Source organism: Hemitrygon akajei, chromosome 21, assembly GCF_048418815.1.
Source record: "Hemitrygon akajei chromosome 21, sHemAka1.3, whole genome shotgun sequence".
Lineage (NCBI taxonomy): Eukaryota > Metazoa > Chordata > Chondrichthyes > Myliobatiformes > Dasyatidae > Hemitrygon > Hemitrygon akajei.
In genome coordinates, this window is record NC_133144.1 from 52,329,545 (window position 1) to 52,355,570 (window position 26,026).

The following is a 26,026-nucleotide window of genomic DNA, read 5'->3' on the forward strand; positions in this document are numbered from 1 at the left end:
GCATTTTGTATGTGCTTCTCAAGGTTTCCAGTATCTGCAACATCGCTTGTGCCGGAGTGTTTTCAGCACTTTCCATTTTTAGTTCAGATTTCTGGCATGTGCAGGCTTTTATTATCTAAAACCACTTGAACGACAGCAAAAATATCTCATGGAGGGTTATCAAAGAAAAACTGATGACGCCCAAGAGGCAAAGTTTACAGATACAAGTTCAAGTTTATTTTTCTCACTGGCATACATAAACAGGGCATACATTAGATGAAAAGTAGCTTGTTGCTACAGCTTATTACTAGAGCTTTGTAGGATTCTGTTAACGGGGCAGGGGGAAAGAATTCCGCAGGTACATGAAGGCATGGCCTTTAATGGTGTGTATTATACTCTGAGATGATTAAGAGGCTGGAACTAGAGAAGCAGAGTCTTAGAGAGAATAGGAACAGAAAGGCCCTTCAGCCCATCAAGTCTAAACCATCAACCACCCATTTACTCTAACATTTCTTAACCACACAGGTCCCGCTCTCTTCTGGCTGCTGCCATCAGAAAGAAGGCACGGGGGCTTCAGGACTCTCAGTACCAAGTTCAGGAACAGTTATTACCCCTCAAACATCAGGCTCTTGAACCAAGGGGATAACTTCACTCATTGAAAAGTTCCCACAATCTATAGACTCAATTTCAAGGACTCCTAGTCTCATGTTCTCTATATTTATTGTTTATTTATTATTTTTTTCCTTTTGTATTTGCGCAGTTTGTTGTCTTTTGCACACTGGTTGAACACCCAAGTTGGTGTGGTCTTTTATTGATTCTATTATGATTATTATTCGATTAAGGACTTATTGAGTATGCCTGCAAGAAGATGAATCTCAGGGTTGTATATGGTGATATCGATGTACTTTGATAATAAATTTACTTTGAGCTTTGAATTTTAATCTTAGAGCATTAGCAAAGTGAAAGAGAAGGAGCTGGGGGTGAGGGGCAGTTGAAGCACGAAGAGGATTAAAAACGAGGGCAGCAATTTTCAGTGGAGCCAGGTTTAGTGGGAAGCAGCTTGGATCAGAGCAATGGTTGGGATGAAAATTACACTGTTTGTCTGTTTGTCACTTGCAATTAATTCCCAGTATTTATCCCAGTCCTATTTATGGTGTAAACTCAGTAACACAATCTTTCACTGGATCATGATCAAGAGAATGCAGAACCAAGCACGTTTCATATTAAACCAGCCCACCTTATGCTACACCATGGCAGTATATTAAACTAGCCGAATGCATTCTGGACCATGCACAATGCCTATTAAACCATGCATAGAGCATATTAGACCAGGCACCATTTACAAGACCATGTACAGTGCATATTAAATCTGCTCACTGTACACTGCACCACATAATGCATTTTAAAGAACTATTCTGAACAATGCACAATGAATCTTAATCCAAACTCACTGTACACAGTCTACACTGTGTACATCAAACTTCCCCATTGTCTACAGGAATTTACACCATGTGTACTAAACCCGTACTGGGCTAAGTACAATTGATATTAAACAAATACTCTGCACACGGAGCTATACTATGCCTATTAAACCAGTACACTAGCACAGCACAATTTAACCCATCCCACTATATTGTTCAATGCACTGTACATACTGTACTAATCCACACACACACACATTTAACTGGACAATCCATTGGCTATTTATCCAGTAATACTCTCTAAAATGCATTTTAAACCAACACCCTGTACACTGGGGCACACAGTACATTCCATCTTTGCAAGGCAATGCATTACATAGTAAACTAGTGCTCTATATTCTAGATCACACACTGTTATAAAATCAAGCTCGCCATATACTGGACTATGCAGGGCAAATTAATCCAGAACATTGGTCCATGTAGTGCATTTAATCCAGCACTCTGTATATTGATCACTAAAGTGCATATTAAACTGTATCGGAATTATACAATATTTAATAAACCAAATGCAGTTTATATTAGACAGTACATATAAATTTAGCATACAAACCGTGGAAGATTTAAACAGTATACCACACTGTGCAATGCATACTAAACAAGCAGGTGCTCAACATATTAAACAGCCCTTTGTACACCAATGTTCATTTGGAACCCTATATACTGGATCCTGCAGTGCATTTAGTCCAAGGGCACTGCACACTGAAATATCCACAGTGTATGCTTAACTAAGTTGTACATAGTTAACCAAGTTCAATCTATTTTGTACCATTTGCTGTATGTTAAAACTTGCACACCATATACTGAACCTTGTACAGTGGTTGTGCCAAATTTTAAGCTACTGCAAGATTAATCCAACCCTTCCTTCCCACGTAGCTCTTGTTTTTTCTTTCCTCCATGTACCTATCTAAGAGTTTCTTAAATCTCACTGAGGCATCTGCCTCTATCACCACCCCGGTAATGTGTTTCAAGCACTCACTACTTCTCCTTGTTAAAAAAAAACTCTGCCCTATACTTTCCTCCAGTCACCTTAAAATTATGGCCCCTCAGATTAGCCATTCCACCCTGGGAAAAGTGAAGTGGCTATCCACTCTATCCATGCCACTTATTATTTTATACATCTCTGTCGAGTCTCCGCTGGTCCTCCTTCGCTCCAAAGAGAAAAGCTCTAGCTCACTCGACTTCTCATTGCTGATACAGGTACTTTGACCAGGCTACTCCACGAGCACCACCCAAACCCTCCACTTCTACCAGCAAAGCGGCCACGAGCAGCTGGAGCATATGAACACCACAACCTGCAGCTTTCCCTCCACCATCCTGACATGGAAATACAATAGAACTCCTTCACAACTTCACGTCTAAGTGCGGAAACTCCCTGCCCAACAACACTGTGGGGGGGGGGGGTCCTTCCCCAGAGGTTCCAGAGCTGCTCTGCCATTGCTTCTCAAGTGTAATTGGAACAGACAATCAATGTCGGTCTTATCAGTAATGCTTGAAATATGGATAAACAAACAGTGTATATTAAATCTGAATCACATAATATAGCACACACAAACTGCTGGAGGAACTCAGCAGGGCAGGCAGCGTCCATGGAGAAGAATAACACCTCATATTCCATCCGGATAGCCTCCATCCTTACGGCATGAACATCAATTTCTCTAACTTCTAATAATGTCTTCTCCCTCCCTCTTCTTTTTATTTCTATTCCCATTCTGGTTCCCATTTCATTTTCACTTCTCCTCACCTGCCCATAACATCCCTCTGGAGCCCTCCCTCCTATGGTCCACTCTCCTCTCCTATCAGATTCTCCCCTTCTTCAGCATTTTACCTTTTCCACCCATCAACTCTGAGCTTGTCAATTCATCCACTCTCCCCCACCCACCTTCCATCCTCTTCAGATGGGTTCACCTATCACTTTCGAACTTGTAGTCCTTCCTCTCCACCCCCCACCTTCTTATTCTGGCTTCCTTCCCCTTTCTCTCCCATCCTGATGAAGCGTCTTGAGCCAAAATGTCAACTCTTTATTCCTCTCCATAGATGTGCCTGATCAGCTGAGTCCCTCCAGCATTTTGTGTGTGTTCCTCTGGATTTCCAGCATCTGCAGAACCTCTTGTGTTGATCATACAGTGTATACTGCTCTGAATTCAGCATACATGAAATCACATTTTCTGTATCGCGGCCTAACAGAATGCAAATACAGCCATGAAACACTATAATAACAAGTTCTTACATATAACAAAATGGAAACCATTATTACACACACCATTGTCAAAAATGCACACACTGTGTTCCATCACATGACAAATGTAGTGAATCATGAATGCTGGACAGTAGAGCAAGTACACTTTCTTCCAGAACACTGTGAATGTCGATCATCTGTGCTATACAGAAGGCTGAGCATCCGCCATTCACTACACTACACAGTCACACACAACAAATCACTACAGTACACTGTCTGTCACACACAACAAATCACTACAGTACACTGTCTGTCACACACAACAAATCACTACAGTACACTGTCTGTCACACACTACAAATCACTACAGTACACTGTCTGTCACACACAACAAATCACTACAGTACACTGTCTGTCACACACTACAAATCACTACAGTACACTGGCACACACAACAAATCACTACAGTACACTGTCTGTCACACACAACAAATCACTACAGTACACTGTCACACACAACAAATCACTACAGTACACTGTCTGTCACACACAACAAATCACTACAGTACACTGTCTGTCACACACAACAAATCACTACAGTACACTGTCTGTCACACACAACAAATCACTACAGTACACTGTCTGTCACACACTACAAATCACTACAGTACACTGTCACACACAACAAATCACTACAGTACACTGTCTGTCACACACTACAAATCACTACAGTACACTGTCTGTCACACACTACAAATCACTACAGTACACTGGCACACACAACAAATCACTACAGTACACTGTCTGTCACACACAACAAATCACTACAGTACACTGTCACACACAACAAATCACTACAGTACACTGTCTGTCACACACAACAAATCACTACAGTACACTGTCTGTCACACACAACAAATCACTACAGTACACTGTCACACACAACAAATCACTACAGTACACTGTCTGTCACACACAACAAATCACTACAGTACACTGTCTGTCACACACTACAAATCACTACAGTACACTGTCACACACAACAAATCACTACAGTACACTGTCTGTCACACACAACAAATCACTACAGTACACTGTCTGTCACACACAACAAATCACTACAGTACACTTGGCACACACAACAAATCACTACAGTACACTGTCTGTCACACACAACAAATCACTACAGTACACTGTCACACACAACAAATCACTACAGTACACTGTCTGTCACACACAACAAATCACTACAAATCACTACAGTACACTGTCTGTCACACACAACAAATCACTACAGTACACTGTCACACACAACAAATCACTACAGTACACTGTCTGTCTCACACAACAAATCACTACAGTACACTGTCTGTCTCACACAACAAATCACTACACTACACAGTCACACACAACAAATCACTACAGTACACTGTCTGTCACACACAACAAATCACTACAGTACACTGTCTGTCACACACAACAAATCACTACAGTACACTGGCACACACAACAAATCACTACAGTACACTGTCACACACAACAAATCACTACAGTAAACTGTCACACACAACAAATCACTACAGTACACTGTCTGTCTCACACAACAAATCACTACAGTACACTGTCACACACAACAAATCACTACAGTACACTGTCTGTCTCACACAACAAATCACTACAGTACACTGTCTGTCACACACAACAAATCACTACAGTACACTGTCTGTCACACACTACAAATCACTACAGTACACTGGCACACACAACAAATCACTACAGTACACTGTCTGTCACACACAACAAATCACTACAGTACACTGTCTGTCTCACACAACAAATCATTACAGTACACTGTCTGTCACACACAACAAATCACTACAGTACACTGTCTGTCACACACTACAAATCACTACAGTACACTGTCTGTCACACACTACAAATCACTACAGTACACTGGCACACACAACAAATCACTACAGTACACTGTCCGTCACACACAACAAATCACTACAGTACACTGTCTGTCTCACACAACAAACCACTACAGTACACTGTCTGTCACACACTACAAATCACTACAGTATACTGTCTGTCACACACTACAAATCACTACAGTACACTGGCACACACAACAAATCACTACAGTACACTGTCACACACAACAAATAACTACAGTAAACTGTCACACACAACAAATCACTACAGTACACTGTCTGTCTCACACAACAAATCACTACAGTACACTGTCTGTCACACAACAAATCACTACAGTACACTGTCTGTCTCACACTACAAATCACTACAGTACACTGTTTGTCACACACAACAAATCACTACAGGACACTGTCTGTCTCACACAACAAATCACTACAGTACACTGTCTGTCACACACAACAAATCACTACAGTACACTGTCTGTCACACACTACAAATCACTACAGTACACTGTCACACACAACAAATCACTACAGTACACTGTCTGTCACAAACAACAAATCACTACAGTACACTGTCTGTCACACACAACAAATCACTACAGTACACTGGCACACACAACAAATCACTACAGTACACTGTCACACACAACAAATCACTACAGTAAACTGTCACACACAACAAATCACTACAGTACACTGTCTGTTACACACAACAAATCACTACAGTACACTGTCTGTCACACACTACAAATCACTACAGTACACTGGCACACACAACAAATCACTACAGTACACTGTCACACACAACAAATCACTACAGTAAACTGTCACACACAACAAATCACTACAGTACACTGTCTGTCTCACACAACAAATCACTACAATACACTGTCTGTCACACACAACAAATCACTACAGTACACTGTCACACACAACAAATCACTACAGTACACTCTGTCACACACTACAAATCACTACAGTACACTGGCACACACAACAAATCACTACAGTACACTGTCTGTCACACACAACAAATCACTACAGTACACTGTCTGTCTCACACAACAAATCACTACAGTACACTGTCTGTCACATACAACAAATCACTACAGTACACTGTCTGTCACACAATAAATCACTACAGTACATTGTCTGTCTCACACAACAAATCACTACAGTACACTGTCTGTCACACACAACAAATCACTACAGTACACTGTCACACACAACAAATCACTACAGTACACTGTCTGTCACACACAAGTCACTACAGTACATTGTCATACACTAGAAATCACCACAGTACACTGTCTGTCACACACAACAAATCACTACAATACACTGTCTGTCACACACAAGTCACCACAGTTCATTGTCACACACTACAAATCACTACAGTACACTGTCTCACACTACAACCCACTACAGTACACTGTCTGTCACACACAACAAATCACTACAGTACACTGTCACACACAACAAATCACTACAGTACACTGTCTGTCACACACTACAAATCACTACAGTACACTGGCACACACAACAAATCACTACAGTACACTGTCTGTCACACACAACAAATCACTACAGTACACTGTCTGTCTCACACAACAAATCACTACAGTACACTGTCTGTCACATACAACAAATCACTACAGTACACTGTCTGTCACACACTACAAATCACTACAGTACACTGGCACACACAATAAATCACTACAGTACACTGTCTGTCTCACACAACAAATCACTACAGTACACTGTCTGTCACACACAACAAATCACTACAGTACACTGTCACACACAACAAATCACTACAGTACACTGTCTGTCACACACAAGTCACTACAGTACATTGTCATACACTAGAAATCACCACAGTACACTGTCTGTCACACACAACAAATCACTACAATACACTGTCTGTCACACACAAGTCACCACAGTTCATTGTCACACACTACAAATCACTACAGTACACTGTCACACACTACAACCCACTACAGTACACTGTCTGTCACACACAACAAATCACTACAGTACACTGTCACACACAACAAATCACTACAGTACACTGTCTGTCACACACAAGTCACTACAGTACATTGTCATACACTAGAAATCACCACAGTACACTGTCTGTCACACACAACAAATCACTACAATACACTGTCTGTCACACACAAGTCACCACAGTTCATTGTCACACACTACAAATCACTACAGTACACTGTCACACACTACAACCCACTACAGTACACTGTCTGTCACACACAAATCACTACAGTACACTATCACACACTACAGTACACTGACTGTACAGTCTTTCACATGCTACAAATCACAACAGTACACTGTCTTTTGTACACTACATATCACTACAGTACACTGTCATACACTACAAATCGCTACTGTACACTCTTTTGTATGCTACAACTCGCAGAACAGCTTCCATAATATAATAATTCTATGGATACAATGGCCTTGAGACTGCTGCTGAAGTAATGGTGGGGACCCCATTGCATGGACATCTCTGCTGTTTCTGAGAAGCACCATTTAGTTTTGAAAAGTAAGGAATTTGACTGGGACAAGAGATTTTTTTCAATCTCCAACAACTCCTCAGAATTCTTAACATTCATGGAATCTTGGCTCACTGGTTTCTGCAGTGTTTGGGATCACTAACAATGCAGAATATATATTCAGTTTTATTTATACATTCGAACCCACATCCTCCTCTCAATGCAAAGAATGTTACTGGTTAAAACAGCGGCTAATTATATCATGCGTGTGACCCACTGACCCACTGCCACTTTGGTTCTCTCGAGACTCACAACTGGATAATAATATGGAGGGTTCATCAGGAAGGGCCAGACGCCAGAGGCCATAGAGAAGTTTCAGATTATTCTGCTCTCCAAAATGTCATCACCTATGAATTATGGGTATCATTAACAAGGATCCAAGTTAGGCACAGACTAGGTTAGGTCTGAATGGAATGACTGATGTCTCATCTATTTAGTGCCCAGCTCAAGGTCCACTTTCTATTGAATGCAAAGCCAGTGAAAATGCTGTCCAGCCTGCCTCAGTGCCTAATGAGCCAGCTCACTCCAAGCATATAACAAGACGTTACTGAGTCCCGCAACGACTGCACGCTACCGGACAACTGGATGGGCCATCGTAGCAACACCAGTTCACCATGACGATCTAGGATACTGAACCATATTGGAAAGAAAGAGTTAATCTTAAATTTAATTCCTGCTGGCATCACAAGCATACACTTTAGCAGGACTCCGAGAATAGGAGAGCAAGCAACAAATTAGAAGCACGGGCTTTAAAACACAAGCATAACTATTTTTTGGTCATTTTAATTCTGTTCAATGGCATCTGGGGAAATACTTCCTCCATTTTATTATGCAGGATGGATCTTTTTGAAAGGAATGTACCCGTTGGTGGTTGAGCAGACTCTTTTGTTTCGTTCGGCTGTGGTAGAAGCTTATCCTCAAACAGAGTTCTTTGGTACAAGTCAAGCGCAAAAGCCTATGCCACAGATAAGCAGCTCCATTGGTTTACAGAGCTAAATCGGGGTTTAGTGCATCAGAAAACGATCAGATACTGTGGTGCCGTCTGCTGAGTGCTGCTTCAGAACTGGCTTCGTGAATTCAGGTGTGAAATGGAAGTTCATTATGCTGTGAATGTTGTCAGATGGTAATTATGGGATATAATCTGCAAGTTCCCTGAGAGAGCTCCGTGAATTCAGGAATCTGCGGAGCCGCCACGCAGTTGCAAAATAGTGGATTGTACCTGTCAACGTAATTCCAATCTGCATCGATGTTTTATTCTGGGTTTTCTCCCAATATTTTTGGCCAGCTATTTCAGTTCATTTCATTTGTTTTATTTAGAGATACAGCAAGGTAGCGTGACCTGTCAGCCTAATGAGCCTGCGCCACCCAATTACACCCATGTGACCAATTAACCTACTAGCCCATGCGTCTTTGGAATGTAGAAGGGAACTGAAGCGCCAGTGGTCACATGGTCATGGGGAGAATGTACAAACTCCTTACAGACAGTGGTTAATTGAACCCGGGTCACTGGTGCTATAAAACATTGTGCTAACATGCCGCTGATACTGAAGAAACATATTTGCAGAGAGGAGTCTATGCTAATCCGGACCACTGACATCGTCGTAGAGCAAATGATTCTTCGAGGATTCTGGTATTTCAGGATGGCTCCTGATCTTTTCACAGAGAATCCTGATTATTTCCACAGATCACGGTTATTCTGTCAATATTTGCAGGCATCCTGGACAAAATGGTGGAGTGGCACACCAGCACAGCGGTTTACGTAACATACGGTTTACAGGACCACCTGTAAGATTGGGGTTCAATTCCTGCTGCTTCTATAAGGAGTTAGTACACTCTCCCCATGATTATGAGGGTTTCCTCCCACCTTCTAAACACATATAATGCAGTTTGATTGAGGGTTAATGATTTGTGGGGATGCAATGTTGGTACCAGAAGAGTAGTGACACTTGTGGGCTGCCCAGCACAATCCCCGCTGATTTGATTTCACGCAATGACGTATTTCACCGTATGTTAGATGTATACAGAATGTCACAAATAAAGCTAATCTTTTTTCTTTAATCTTTTCTAGTAGCTGTTTCACCAGGGAATATTAGGCAGTGTATAAGAATCTCTGGGGAACCCCAGGATGTAAATATTTGCAAAGATTTTGTTGAGGATCTCAATATTTATGTTGGTTATGTGCCAAGCCATAAGGCCAATTATGGTCTTTCCATAACCATAATTATTCTTGGCAAATATTTCTACAGAAGTGGTTTGCCATTGCCTTCTTCTGGGCAGTGTCTTTATAAGACAGGTGATCCCAGCCATTATCAATACTCCGTCAGCGATTGTTTGCCTGGCGTCAGTGGTTGCGTAACCAGGACTTATGATATGCACCAGCTACTCGTACGGTCATCCACCACTTGCTCCCATGGATTCACTGACCCTAATCTGGGGGGGGGGGGGGGGGGAACTAAGCAAGGTGCTACACCTTGCCCAGGGGTGACCTGCAGGCTAGAAGAGGGAAGGAGTGCCTTACACCTCTTTTGGTAGAGACACATCTCCACCCCGCCACTGCATTAACATAGAAGTGCAAATATGTCTGCACTGATGGGCAGGCAGAAGAGTCTGTTTCTGTGCTGTACAACATAATGTCTCTATTTCATAGAATCCTGGGCAGAGAGTCAATGTTTCTACGGAACATGGGCAATATATTTATATCAATATTTGTGGACATCATGGGAAGGTTGTCTACATTTTCAACATTTCAATATTTCCAAGACATCCTGGAGAGTGAGTCAATATTTCTGCAGCATGTCGGCAGGAGGGAATCAGGAGGTGATGTGTCTGTTTGTGAGGAGTTCGGGACAGTGTGTCAATATCTGCACAGTGCTACAGCTAGCAGGACCATCTCGTGATGGATGCAAACAGACAAGAGCATTTGTTATGATATTGGTGACCTCAGGCTAAAGAGTGGAAATGGGTGTGAAAGCAGTGTTAGATCATTATGTGCATAACACACAGGAGCTGCAATAGGGCATTCAGCCCATTGAGTCCACTTCGCCATTCAATCATGGCTGACTTATTCTCTCACAGCTACATAATCTTACATGCCATTACTAAACACGAACATACCAACCTCGACTTTTAATATACCCAATAACTTGGCTTGCACAACTGTCTGTGACATTTACTTCCAAGGATTCACAACCCTCTGGCAAGAAATTACTCATCCTGTTCTAAAGGAGCATCCTTCTATTCAAAGGATGTGCCCTCTAGCCCTAGACTCTCCCACTACTGGAAACATCCTCTCCATGTCTACTCTGTCTAGGCCTTTCAATACTGGATAGGTTTCACTGAGATACCCCCTAGTTTCTCTGAAATCCAGTGAGTACAAGCCCAGAGCCATCAAACGTTCCTCATACATTAACCCTTTTATTCCCAAGCGAGTTAACATATGAGAAATGTTTAACCCTCTCAGGAATAAAAGGGTTAGTGTATTTAATGGATAATTCTTGTTGTCGACCTCTTGGGATCCTCTGCAAAGCCAGCATGTCCTCTCTTAGATAGGAGGCCCCAGAATTGCTCATAATACTCCATTTGTGGTCTGACCAATGTGGTGCAAGTAATAGAGTTAACATTTCAAATTGAAGACCTTTTGTCAGACTGACTCCTTGCCAGGGCTCCATTAAGGGTCCTCAACATCAAAACATTAATGTTAAATGATCTCCGCAGATGCTGCCTGATCTGCTGATTGTTTCAAGTGTTTCCCCGTGCTTATGGCAAACTCTCCTGCTTGACATTAGGGCTGCCATCCCATTAACATTTAAATTGTTTCTATAATCTGTATTCTCATCTGAAGAGGCCATTTAACTGCAGCTCATGCAAGAAAACTGTAATTTCTGGTTGGCTGCTGTCTAATTTGTTGATAATATAGTCGAGCTATGAAATTACTGGATGGGCAGCCAATGCTCTGGATCATTGACATAAAGATAGAAGTTCAAATCCCACAATGGAGGCTGGGGAATTCATATTCAATAATTGAATAAGAGGAGAATTAAAGTTAGTCTCAGTATGTACATGTTATACAATGGCCACTTTATTAGGTACATAGAACCAAACCATAGAACATTACGGCACAGAAACAGGCCTTCTGGCCCTCCTTGGCTGTGCCGAACCATTTTTCTGCCTAGTCCCACTGACCTGCACCTGGGCCATATCCCTCCATACACCTCTCATCCATGTACCTGTCCAAGTTTTTCTTAAATGTTAAAAGTGATCCCGCATTTACCACTTCATCTGGCAGCTCATTCCACACTCCCACCACTCTCTGTGTGAAGAAGCCCCCCCCCCAATATTCCCTTTAAACTTTTCCCCCTTCACCCTTAACCCATGTCCTCTGGTTTTTTTCTCCCCTAGCCTCAGTGGAAAAAGCCTGCTTGCATTCACTCGATCTATACCCAGCATAAATTTATATACCTCTATCAAATCTCCCCTCATTCTTCTACACTCCAGGGAATAAAGTCCCAACCTATTCAACCTTCCTCTGTAATCAGTTTCTCAAGTCCTGGCAACATCCTTGTAAACCTTCTCTGCACTCTTTCAACCTTAAACATAAGTAAACCTGCTCATTAATATAAATATCTAACCAGTCAATCGTATGGCAGCAACTCAATGCACTAAAGCATGCAGACATGGTCAACAGGTTCAGACCAAACATCACAATGGAGAAGAAATGTGATCTGTAACCTTGACTGTGGAATGATTGTTGGTGCCAGACAGAGTAGTTTGCAACTGCTGATCTGGGATTTTCACACACAAGTCTCTAGAGTTTACAGAGAATGGTGCGAGAAACAAAAAAATTCTAGCGAGTGGCAGTTCTGTGGGTGAAAATGCCTTGTTAACGAGAGAGGTCAGAGGAGAATGGACAGGCTGATTCAAGCTGACAGGAAGGTAATTGTAACTTTAAAAAAATCAAGCATTAGAACAGTGGAGTGCAGAAGAGCATCTCTGAACTCAGAACACGTCAAACCTTGAAGTGGATGGGCTACAGCACCAGAAGATGATGAACATACAGAATTACACTCAGTGGCCACTGAGTGTACGTGTGTGTGGTTTTCTGCTGCTGCAACCCATCCACTTCAAAGTTCAATGTAAATATAGATGGCCCGTACATAAGAGCAAGGGTTTGGGACACCAGAAGGATTGATGGGGATGAAATTGTCAGTAGCTGAGAGGTTATTAGCATCATCGGTCGAGTGGGAACAGGGCATTCTGTGTGCCATCTCTCCCTGTAGCTGCAACAGTCAGGGTCAGCGCTGAACCAAGCAGAGCTGGGAGGGACAAGCAGACTCACTCACTGAGTTAATGAGGCTCCTCCTGTACCTCTTGCTCTCCCATCACTGCTGACTCTGTGGCCTCAATCCACATGGAGCTCCCGCTCATTCCCAACTTATGAACAATTCAGGTTACAAACTCCTGTCAGGAACTGAACCCTGTCATAGTATCTGAGCAACATAGCATGGATACAGGCCCTTCAGTCCACCCAGTCCATGCTGACCCATGGCGCCCACCCAGCGAGACTCGATTTCCTGCATTCAGCCCATATCCCTCCAAGCCCCACCTCTTCATGTACCTATCCAAATGCATCTTAAATGATTAACACAAGAGATTTTGCAGATGCTGGAAATTCACAGCAACAAACACAAAATGCTGGAGGAACTCAGCAGGTCAGGGATTATCTATGGAAATAAATAAACAAAGTTCAAAGTTCAAACAGTAAAGGTTTTGGGCCAAGACCCTTCTTCAGAACTGTCCTAATGAAGATGCTTGATTTTTAAATATCACTGCACCTGCCTCATCCAGTTTGTCTAGCAGATAGTCCCATGTACTCACCACCCTCTGTATGAAAAAAAATGCCACTCTTGCCTGCTTTAAATATTTCCCCTCTAATTCAAAATCTTGGCCTTATAGTTTTGGATTATCCAGGGTAGAAGACTGTTCCCATCCACCTTATCTATGCCTCTCATCATTTTAAACTTCTATAAGGTCACATCTCATTCTCCTATATTCCCAGGAATGAAAAACCTTTCCTGGCCCATCTCTCCCTATAACTCTAATCCTCATAAATCCTTTTCCACGCCTTGCCTATAACAGAATGATCAAATCTGTACATGGTACTCCAAATGCTGCCTCACCATTAACTTGTACAACTGCAACATAATGTCCCAGCTCCTATACTCAATGCCCTGCCTGATGAAGGCCTGTATCTTAACAATTTTTCGCCATCCTGTCTTCCTGTGATGCTGTTTTCAATTAACTTTGCACTCGTACTCGTAAATCCCTTTGTTCCCTTACACTCCCTAGTGCCCCACTATCCATAGTATAACTCCCACACTGGTTTGTCTTCCCAAAAATGCATCATCTTGCACTCATCTGTATCCACTTGCAACACAACGGCCCAGTTCCATAACTGATTGAGATTCCCCAGTAATCTACAATAACCTTCACTATCAGTACAACCTAATTTTATGTCATCTGCAAACTTACCAATCTAGCCTTAAGCATTCAAATCTGTATCACTTATATAAATGATGTCTAATATCATGGGAACAACAAGTAGTCATGAAACCACCAGATTGTTGTAAAAACTTATATATATCTAAAACAAATGCCCTTCAAGAATGAAAATCTTATCCTACTCGCTCTGTCCTCCATGTGACTCCAGACTCACCGATGTGGTCAACTCTTCAGATCAAGAGAAATTAGTGATGGACAGCAGATCTTTTCATTTACAGTGATACCCAGAATCACTTGTTTCCTCATGCTCCTTCTGTGTCATCTCTAAAACAGGTCTCCACCAGGAGTAGAGCAGCTTTGCAGGCAACTCAGCCAACTATGTTTGCTGCTGCCCAGTGTAAGAGCAGAGGAACTCAAAGACCCTCTAATATAATGGCATCTTCTTGGTTCCAAAGTGTCTGAAGGGGGCCTTGCATTTGTGTTTGCACTCCACGTCTAAGCATGGTTCATTGCTGAGCATTCTCACCTACCCTCGCCACTGAGTACTTTCTCAGGGGAATCACTGTCTTTCAATACAATGACAAGAGATTGGGTGTGGAGGTCATGGCAAGACAAAGATTAAGATAAAGTACAGGCAAAGATAGTGTGCAGTCAACTGAAGCAAGAATAGTTTTTGAAGATCATAGCTCTCCTTTTGCACAGCATGGGACTAGAGTCATTTAGCATACCGAAACAGGAAAGAATGCAAACAAAGTATTCTAGAATGACACATACTACTAGATGTTATTTTACTAATTACAAACCCTTTAACATGTAACCCTTTAACATTGGTTGTTAATACCTGTATTATCTTAGTGCAATTGCTGATTGATTGCACAAATAAAGTAATTGAACATCCAAAAAGCTCTACCAATTAGTGGTGAACATCTGTATCCAATTCGTCAACTCTTGTATAAAAATGGCATTTCTTTGTTCAAATTTCAGAACATTTTGGTGACAAGCATCAGACTGTTTGCCTTGCAGACAAGTAAATAAAGTGTGATCGAGGAACAAATGCAAGTTTTCAGAGTCCAGTTAATTGGCAATAACACTGGTTAGCCAGCTTAACTCAAACAATCAAAAGAACACCATCAACCATAAGCAGGAATCCAATGTGCATATATATAGCGAGAGAGAGAAAGATTTTTTCTTTCTTTTTCAGAGATATATATACACACACATACTAATTTTTTATATATATACTGTGATAGAGAGAGATAGAAAGCGATAGAGAGATAAATAGATATTTAAGACTCTAGTTCCATGATACTCACTAGAGACTTTAGCTACTCTTTTGGCCCTGGCCTAGCAATATGACTATTGGCAAGTTTGTAGTCAGATATTAACACTATTTGAGGAATCCACTGGAAATATTGACATATTTCCCACACTTCACCAAAAGATATTTATATATTTCCAAGGAACTTCCAAAATTATTGCCACACTTCCCAGAAACCACACAGATTGTAGACATAGCTCAGAACATCGTGGAAATCAGTTTCCCCTCTGCAGACTCTGTCTGTACTTCTTACTGACTTGGTAAGGCAGCCAATGTAATCAAGGATCCTCTCTACTTCCGGCATTCTCTCTTCTCTCGCTCTCATCAGGCAGAAGATACAACAGGCTGAAAGCATGCACCAAGAGACTCAGGAACAGCTTCCACCCCACTGTTAAAGATTGAATGGACTTCTTGTTTAGTAAGATGGGAGTCTTGACTTTACGATCTACTTTGCCTTTGTCGTGACCTTTCACTTTATCGTCTGCCTGCTTTGCTCTCTCTCTCTCTGCAACTGTAACACTTTATTCTGTGTTCTGTTAACTGTTTTTCTGTCATGCTGCCTCAAGGTACTGATGAGGTGAAATGACCTGTATGGATGACATGCTAAACAAAGTTTTTTTTTACTGTATATAACAAAAATAAACCAATTACCACAAACAATGCACATTCCACCTCAGTTCAAACCCACAGATTTAGTAGGGTTGAGGATGAAGAAAGAATATTAAACAGTAAATTGGAAGACCTGAACTACCTCAGATTATAATCCTCTTTGACATCTCTAAATTCTTTAATGCTCCATGGTCAGGATTGACAAATCTCTCTCCGACAGCACACAGGCACCTTTTTTTAAGCATCAATATGAAGTCAGCACAGCAGAACAGAACGAAGTGGGATCACAGGGATCTGTGGGCGTTTTTGAGGAAAAGATTCCCAAGCAACCCCCAAACTGAAGAAATCATTCCTCCATCTGCACTTGCAAATCTCTTGTTCAACTTAGAACTTCAAACAGATCACCCCTGAGTTTTCTGCCCTTGAGGTCAGACAACCTTGAGGCATAGTTAGCGCAATGATTTTATGGTGCCAGCCATCAGGATTTGATCTCCATCTATGTACATTCTCCCCATGAACGCATGAGTTTTCTCCAGGTGCTCTGGTTTCCTCCCACATTCCAAAGAAGTATGGTTAGGGTTAAAGAGTTGTGGGCATGCTACACTGGTGTCAGCAGTGTGGCACTCTTACAGGCTGACCCCAGCACAATCTTCAGACTATGATAGTTGTTGATGCAAATCAACACATTTCAGTATTTGTTTCAATATTTCAATATACTGTACATGTGACAAAATGAAGTTCATCTTAATATTAATCTCTGTCTTTTTGCTTAGGTAGGCTGATCTATAGATAGGGGAGAGAAGTCTCGAGTAAACATCAGCAACAACATTGACTAGTTGAGCCGAATAGCCTGTTTCTCTGCTATGAATTCTATATAATTCTATGGCATGGCAGTGACTCCAACAATCTGTGCTGGCCTCATTCTCCACTGTCAATATAGGCGCCACAAGCCCACAGAGTTAATAAAATCATTCCTTCCACACATGCTGAGCAGGAACATTTCAGTTCAGTTGCAAGTCTTCAGGGAGAATGCAGACACCACATAAAATTCACCCTTAATGTTTGAGGACAGAACCAAAATATCCACCAACAGAACTTGATGGATAGAAATGGCCTTTAGTTCATCTCCCAGTAACCACTCCCCCTCCTCCCATATTTTATTTCAGTATCCCATCACCCCTTCTCTTTCACTTCCCTGCCCTCTCAATGTCGCAATTACCAACACATTCCTCCCACGTACTCTCCTCTGCATGTCCTTCCTTTTATTCCATGGTCCACTGTCCTCTCCTGTCAGATTCAATCTTCTTCAGCCCTTTGTCCCTGCCACCTATCACCTCCCACATTCTTACACCATTCAAACTCTGCCCCTCCCTCATCTGCCAGCTCTTCCTTCATCCTCTTTCTTTCCAGTCCTGTTGAAGAGTCTTGATTCAAAACCTCAACTGTTTATTCCCTTTTGTAGATGCTCCTGAGGTCCTCCAGTGTCTTGTTAGTTGTTTCAGTTCAAGTTTTGACTTCCTGCTGGATGCACAACGCAGCAATAATGGAGTTGTTGATTAACATAGGAACATATGGAGTCATACAACATAGAAACAGTCCCTTGTATTATCTGTACCAACCACCTATGCTCACATAAACTCATCCTACTTTTCCTCATGTTCCCCTCTTGGCCCCTCTCTCACATCGTCTCCTGCCAACCACTTACGTTATGAAAATATACATTAACCTATCATCCTGCATGTCTTTGGGATGTGGGACGAAATCGGAGCACACGTCAAAAATCTACATGGTCACAGGGAGAACATGCAAACTCCACATAGACAGCACCTGAGGTCAGGATTGAACCTGAGACACTGATGCTGTGAAGTAGCAGCCTCCACTATCAGTCTATGGGTCCAGACAAGAGCCAAGCAAAGCTTCCATAGAGCAATACACTCACCAGTTTCTCCTGTACATTTTTGTCTTAAATTATTAACAGTGTGGCCTCTGAGGAGTTATGCATTTATTTCCAGTTCATTTCAGGCAATATGACTAAACAGACTGAAAAATCAATTTTCATTCGCCTGACTCAATTCCAACTGTCCAGTGTGCATGCCTGGTTGCTAGGCAACACCATTCATTGTTTCTGAACTGTATGCATCAATGAGTTTCACACGCACAACATTCCTCCAAAGAACTTTCTCTTTCATTCCTTGCTGGAACTATTAATGGATTTCATATTTAAGGCTGAGTGGTCTTACAACTTGGCACTCAACATCAGCATGACCAAGGAATTGATTCAGGAAGGGGAAGTTGAGGGCTGATCGGTGGAAAGAATGAGCAGCTTCAACTCCCTGCGCATCCACATTTGAGAAGGTCTATCCTGATGCCAAGATACTGATGCAATCACAAAGACGGAAGGCCAGCAGCTATACCTAATTAGGAGGTTGAGGAAATTTAATATGTCACCAAAGATTCTTAGCAAATGTCTATAGATGTACCATGGAGAGCATTCTAACTGGTTGCATCATCGTCTGAATGGGAGGTTTCAAGGAACAGGATACAAAGAGCTGACAGAGAGTTGTAGACTCAGCCAGCTCAATCACTGACACAAGCCTTCCCATCATCAAGGACATCTTCAAAGGGTTATGCTTCAAGAAGGCGGTGTCCATCATTAAACACCTACATCACCTGGGACATGCCCTCTTAGTAATACCATCAGGAAGGAGGCACAGCAGCCTGAAGGCACACACTCAACATTTCAAGAATAGCTTCTTCCCCTCCACCATCAGATTTCTGAACAGTCCATGAACCCATGAACACAAACACAAAATACTCTGCAGATGCTGGGGTCAAAGCATCTGAACACAATCTTAACCCATGAACACAACTTGGTTATTCATCATTTGCGCTATATATTTTTATAATATATCATGCACTATACTATTCCCACTAAACAGCAAATTTCACAAGCAATCTAAATGATTAAAAATCCTTATTCTAATTTAAAGACAATAACATTGCTTGCCCAAACCACTGCTACATGCACACCACTAAAGTCCTTCAGTTAACCTGCAACGTTCTCCCTGGAAGGACAACATAAAAGGTGTCTCATTTATCTGGGCATCACAAATCCTTGACAACTGTAGGCAGCTCAGTAGCACAGTCAGCAGAGCTGCTGCCTCATGATTCCAGACACCCAGGTTCAATCCTGACCACTGGCTCTACTTGTGGTGTTTATACATTTTCCCTGTATCCTCACACTTTTCCTCCAGGTGCCAGAGTGTCCTTTTATGACTTCAGAAAGAGTAAGACAAGCAAGTAAGTCCTCATAGAGAAGTGGAAAGAGTGAGCAATTTCAAGATCCTGGGTGTCAATATCTCTGAGAATCTATCCTAGGCCCAACTTATTGATGCAGCTACAAAGAAGGCACAACAGCAACTATATTTCATAAAGAATTTGAGGAGATTTTACAAAGTGTACATGTCACCAAAGGCACTCGCCAAGTTTCTACAGATGCACCATGGAGAGCATTCTAACTGCCTGCTGCTTCACTATCTGGTATGGGGGAGTGGAGGGAGCTGGGTGACTATTGCATAGTATCGAAAAAAGTGTCCAGGAGTTATAAACTTAATTTGGTCCATCTTGGGCTCATGGGCACTAGACTCCATAAGATCCAGGACATCTTCAAGGAGCGATGCCTTAAAAAGGCGGTGTTTATCATTAAGGACTCCCATCACCCAGTTCATGCCTTTGTCTCATTGCTACCATCAGGAAGGAGGTACAGAAGCTTGAAGGCACACACTCAACAATTCAGGAACAGCTTCTTCCCCTCTGCCATCTGATTTCAGAGGCACATTGAACCCAGGAATACTACCTCACTACTTTTTTATTTTTGCACTACGGTACTTATTTAACAATTTGATATGCATATACTTACTGTAATTCACATTTATTTTCTCTATTATTATGTACTGCATTGGACTGCTGCCGCAAAGAACAAATTTCACTACATTGTGCCGATGATATTAAACCAGATTCTGATTCTGAAATGAGTAGGTTTGGAGTTAATTATCCACTGTAGTTTTCCCCGAGCCTGTAAATGAGCGTTAGAAAGAAGAAATGGATTCACAAAAGTCCAAGATATCAGAGAGCAAATTGTTGATACTTTGGGTAACAACGCTGCATTGGGATGCATCAGCAGGAAATCTGAGATTGGGGGCATCCACCTAGAGGCAATGGACTGTTTTTAGTGCCTGGATGTGATCAAAGTTGATTAGTTTGTACAAGAAGTTAATTTCAATTCATTAATGAAATGCCAGCCAGCCCAGTTATCGCACAAGTGCCCAAAAGCATGTTCAGAGGTAAATAATCATGACATTAGCAACAGCAAATCTGCTTAATATGCTCAAGTTACTTCACAGTCCTTCTGATTTTATCATTGACAAGAAATCAGAATTGTGATACAGTGGATTCCAGTTAACTGGTACACATCAAGACCAGTATATGTTGGCCCAACTAAGTGCCTGTCACAATTAGCTGAAGTGTCATGGAAATAGTTAACAGGTATAACAATGGCAAACTACCATTTAAATAAGTATTCACTTATATATTTAAATGTATTACAGAACAAATTAGAACACTACCAATACCTCTACAGTACTATAAAAATGTGTACTTGTTCTGAATAGTTTCAGTATCAATGGAGGAATTCATTTGCCATGATGTATGATTGAATGTAAATGAACAAAATCAGTGCAGATAATGGACTGCATACAATGCTTTAGACAACTGCATCCTCCAAAAGATCATTTTTACTGTGACATTCAAGACTCCCTCAAACTCTTTATAATTCCTAACTTGTTGGGAGTAGTGAAATTGTTTCATTTTCACTCCCAGCCATTTCTGGCATCTCCAAGTCTGAATGCTTGAAACTGTGCTGAGCAAAGCAGTTCCAAATTGTCTTACTGCTTAAGTCTGGTGAACTATCAGTGACAAAAATCACCGCTTTTTAAACACAAACACACACAACTAAAGCTATCTAGAAACTTAGTATGGTAACTAATGACCACACAAGTGCAGAGTGTCCCAAATAATTGAAGTGGATTCTAGCTACTTTCTCAATTTAATTTTTGTTCTTTAAGAGTTGTCCCAGATAAACAGCTGCCCCAATTAACCAGTGGCTCAATTAACCGGAATCCGCTGTATTTAGAAAAAAAAGGCAACAAGGTATGATTAAATACAAAACCTGCAATCCTCAGTCCAAACCAAAAGGTCCCAATGAAAGCCTGAGACCAGCAGACCACGTTTTCCAACTTTGCCAATAGTACAAAGAAAGGCGGCATCACAAACAATGCTGATGATAGTTTTAAATTATTAAAAAAGATAGTGAATTTAATGAATGGACAATTAGGCATAGGAAAAGAGTTGGGCTATTCAGCCCATCAAGTTGTCCTTCTATTCTGAGGCTGTACTCTCTAGTTCTAAGACTTTTTTCCTTCTACCAATGTATATGAGCATACACTTGCCTACACTGTATTCCATCTGCCACTCCTTCTGCAGACTGCCTGCTTCCTCAACATTACCTGCCCCCTCCACCTATCTTTGCATCATCCACAGACTTGGCCACAAAACCATCAATTCTGTCATCCAGACCACTAGCATATAACGTTAAAAGGAGGAGTCCCAACACTGACAACTAAGGAACACCAGTAGTCACCGGCAGCCAACCACAGTCCCCTTTATTCCCACACTTTGCCTCCTGCCAATCAACTATTGGTCTATCCAAGCTAGTATCTTGTCTATTATACCACAGGCTCTTAAGCTATTTAGCATCCTCATGTGCAGCACCTTGTCAAAGGCCTTCAGACAATGCTGTGGCAAAGGAATTTCACTGTAGAAAAATGTTATGCTGTATCTTGGCAGAAGGCAGTAAAACATGATACTCCTTTGCACAAACATCAGTCAAGTATAAGATTAATCAATTTTTGTAAAGGGATTTGGTACCTAGACTAGTAAATGTGTCTTGAAATTTGTCATTGGTTAGGAGTGCTGATCCTGAGGTAGAGTTGCAGTTGCTTCATTGCCTTGTACTTTGCCCTTGACATTCATTCCACTAACCAGATAAAAATTAGTTAGGACACAGTCAGCCACACGCTGACTGAATTGCAGAGAGCCCTCAGGAGGTAGATAATCTCCTCCTGTTTCTGTCTTCATCTCAATGAATTGTTTTACCTTGAGCAAATCCTTTGGGAAATCTTTTCCATCATTCAATCCTTCCAGGTTCGAGATGAAGTCAGAGCAGGACATCCTTTTGCCAATATTCTGCAATCAATAAATGAAAAAGCTTCATCAATAAAGCAAAACACAACATGCAAATAGTAAGTGGCACTGTAGTGAAGCAGTTAGCGTAATGTTATTACAGTGCTAGCGACTCAGGTTCAATTCTTATGACTGTCTCTAAGGAGATTGCACGTTCTCCCTGTCGGCATGTGGGTTTCCTCCCAGTCTCCCGGTTACTCCCACATTCCAAAGGCACCCCTCCAATCCCTGCCTATTCATAGGGATGGAACAGAGTATTTTATAAATGGTGAGAAGGATGGGTACGGGTGGTGGAACAAAGGCAGTTCAGTTCCTGGAGCTTAACACAACTCCAGTGACCCTTGTCCCATCATTGAAATGTTCCCACAACCTATGAACTCAATTTCAAGGACTTCTCATTGAATGTTCTGAATACTTATTGCTTATTTATTTATTATTATTGCTTCTTTCTTTTTGTATTTGGTTTGTTGTTTTCCACACACTGTTTGAATGACCAAGTTGGTCTGGTCTGTTATGGTTATTATTCTCTTATGGATTTGTTTTGTTTGCCTGCAAGAAAAGGAATCTCAGGGTAGAATATGGTGACATATATGCACTTCGATAATAGATTTATCTGAACTTTGATTGCTCTGGAAACACGATGGCACTTAACAGGCTGCCCAGCACCATCTCTACTGATTTCATTTGATGTAAACAACATTTTTCACTGTATGTTTCATGTACATGTGTCAACTAAAGCTAATCAAAAATCTTTAATCTTTGCAAAACTTTTAAAAAACTTGTTTTTAAATAAAAAGACGCCTTGAGGGCTAGATGGTTGCTTCCTGTTTTTAATTTCCAATTTGACTTTGACTAACCAATATAAATCACTGTCTCGGCAAGAGCTGATACACCTTTACTCTGGGATCATCTGTTTCTTTGGAGTGTATGGTTGTGTGGATTGTCAAAAGCACCAGAGACAACATGAAATGCAATTTTAAAACTGCTCTGTCAGATAAAGTTGAACCCAGCTCCTCTTGACCCTGTTATCTTTGCAAGTGTTGAGATATGACAGCATGTCAAAAAACTAAAATATATAGTGAGAAGGACGCCAGTCTCCTGCTGTTGTAGCCCATCCACTTCAGGTTCGATGTGTTGTGTGTTCAGACATGCACTTCTGCAAACCACTGTTGTGATGTATGGTTATTTGAGTTACTGTTATCATCCTGTCAGCTTTGAACCAGTCTTACCATTCTCCTCTGACCTCTCTTATTTACAAGGTCTTTTTGTCCACAGAACTGCTGCTCACTGGATTTTTTTTTTTGTTTCTCGTACCTTTACCAGTAAACTCTAGAAACTGTTGTACATGAAAATCCCTTGAGATCAGGGGTTTCTGAGATACTCAAACCACCTCATCTGGCACCAGCTATCAGTCCACGGTCAAAGTCACTTAGTTCACATATTTTTCCTCATTCTGATACTTGGTCCGAACAACAACTGAACCTCTTGAACATGTCTGCATGCTTGTATGGATCAAATTGCTACCACGTGATTGACTGATTAGATATTGCTTTAATGAAGTGTACAGGTGTACCTAATAAAGTGGCCACTGAGTGTGTATCCCACCTCATAAAGCATTATTGAGACTATTTCTAATTCAGTGCTCTTGGCTTCAGTCCAACATCTCACAAATCTTCAATTGTTCTTTGTGTTCTTGTTAAGTGAGTGGAATGTTTTTGCCTGCACTGCCTTTTATTGATTGAATTCCAGATCCCAAATTCTCCTTATCCCTAAGTCGCCATCCCCTGACTAGAACCGTTTTTGTTACAGGAATCATGTTTGGAATTATGATCATGTGAATGCACACAGTCTTTTTTCCCAGGCACAGGGTATCAGGAACTAGGGGGCATAGGTTTAAAGCAAGAGGGAAGAGATTTAATAGGAACCTGAGGGGTAATCTTTTCACCCAGAGACTGATCTGTAAATGCAATCAGCTGTCAGAGGAAGTGATTGATACAGGTATATTAACAATGTTTTAAAAGCTACTTAGATATGTACATGGACAGGAAAGGGTTAGAGAGATATGGGCCAAACACAGGCAAATGGGACTAGCTTAGACGGGGATCTTGGTCAGTACAGACCAACTGGGCCAAAGGGCCTGTTATGGATGGCGGAGCGGAGATACGTTTCCACCAACAGAGGTGTAAGGCAAACCTTCCCTCCACTAGCGTACAGGACACCCTTCGGCAACGTATAGCATCTGCTTATCCCCCAGATCAGGGTTACATGAAGACATGTGAGCAGCTGGTGCAGATCTCAAGCCTTGGTTATGTGATCGACGCCAGGCAGACAATCTCTGAAACGTCTTAATAATGGCTGTGGTCACCCATCTTGTTAAGACAATGCCCAGAAGGCAATGGCAAACCATTTCTGCTGAAAAATTTGCTAAGAACAATCATGGTCAAAGACTATGATCGCCCACTTCATACAATACAGCACATTTTGATCATCTCACTATAAGAAAGATGTGGAAACCATAGAAAGGAGGAGGTTTACAAGGATGTTGCCTGGATTGGGGAACATGACTTATGAGAACAGGTTGAGTGAACTCGGCCTTTTTTCCTCAGAGTGAAAGAGGATGAGAGGTGACCTGATAGAGGCGTAAAAGATGTTGTGAGGCATTGATCGTGTGGACAGTCAGAGGCTTTTTCCCAGGGCTGAAATGGCCAGCATGAGAGAGCACAGTTTTAAGGTGCTTGGAAGTAGGTACAGAGGGGATGTCAGGGGTAAGTTTTTTTTTTTTTTTTTTTTTATTTTTTTTTACGCAGAGAGTGGTGAGTGCATGGAATGGGCTGCCAGCGATGGGTGTGGAGGCGGATATGATAGGGTCTTTTAAGAGACTCCCGGAAAGGTACATGGAGCTCAGAAAAATAGAGGGCTATGGGTAACCCTAGGTAATTTCTAAGGTAAGGACATGTTTGGCACAGCATTGTGGGCCGAAGGGCCTGTCTTGTGCTGTAGGTTTTCTATGTTTCTATATTCTATAACAAACAAATGAATAATAATAATAATAATAATTAATTTTCACACAGACTATGTAGTTCAAAGGGCTTTACAATGGGATACACTGAAAATAAAAGATAAAAAGATGTTAGTTGAAAGCAAGACTG

At 41.5% G+C, this 26,026-nt stretch overlaps 1 protein-coding gene across 9 annotated transcripts in view; it reads right to left on the reverse strand.

Moving 5' to 3' along the window:
* The window catches only part of LOC140714305 (PH and SEC7 domain-containing protein 1-like), a 226,103-nt gene that overhangs the window by 53,657 nt on the left and 146,420 nt on the right, over positions 1-26,026 (reverse strand). For all 9 annotated transcript variants that reach the window (XM_073025411.1, XM_073025416.1, XM_073025415.1 and 6 more), the window contains one exon: positions 22,791-22,880. In XM_073025411.1, coding sequence (XP_072881512.1) covers positions 22,791-22,880 — 90 coding nt within the window. The remainder of the gene's footprint in view (positions 1-22,790; positions 22,881-26,026) is intronic.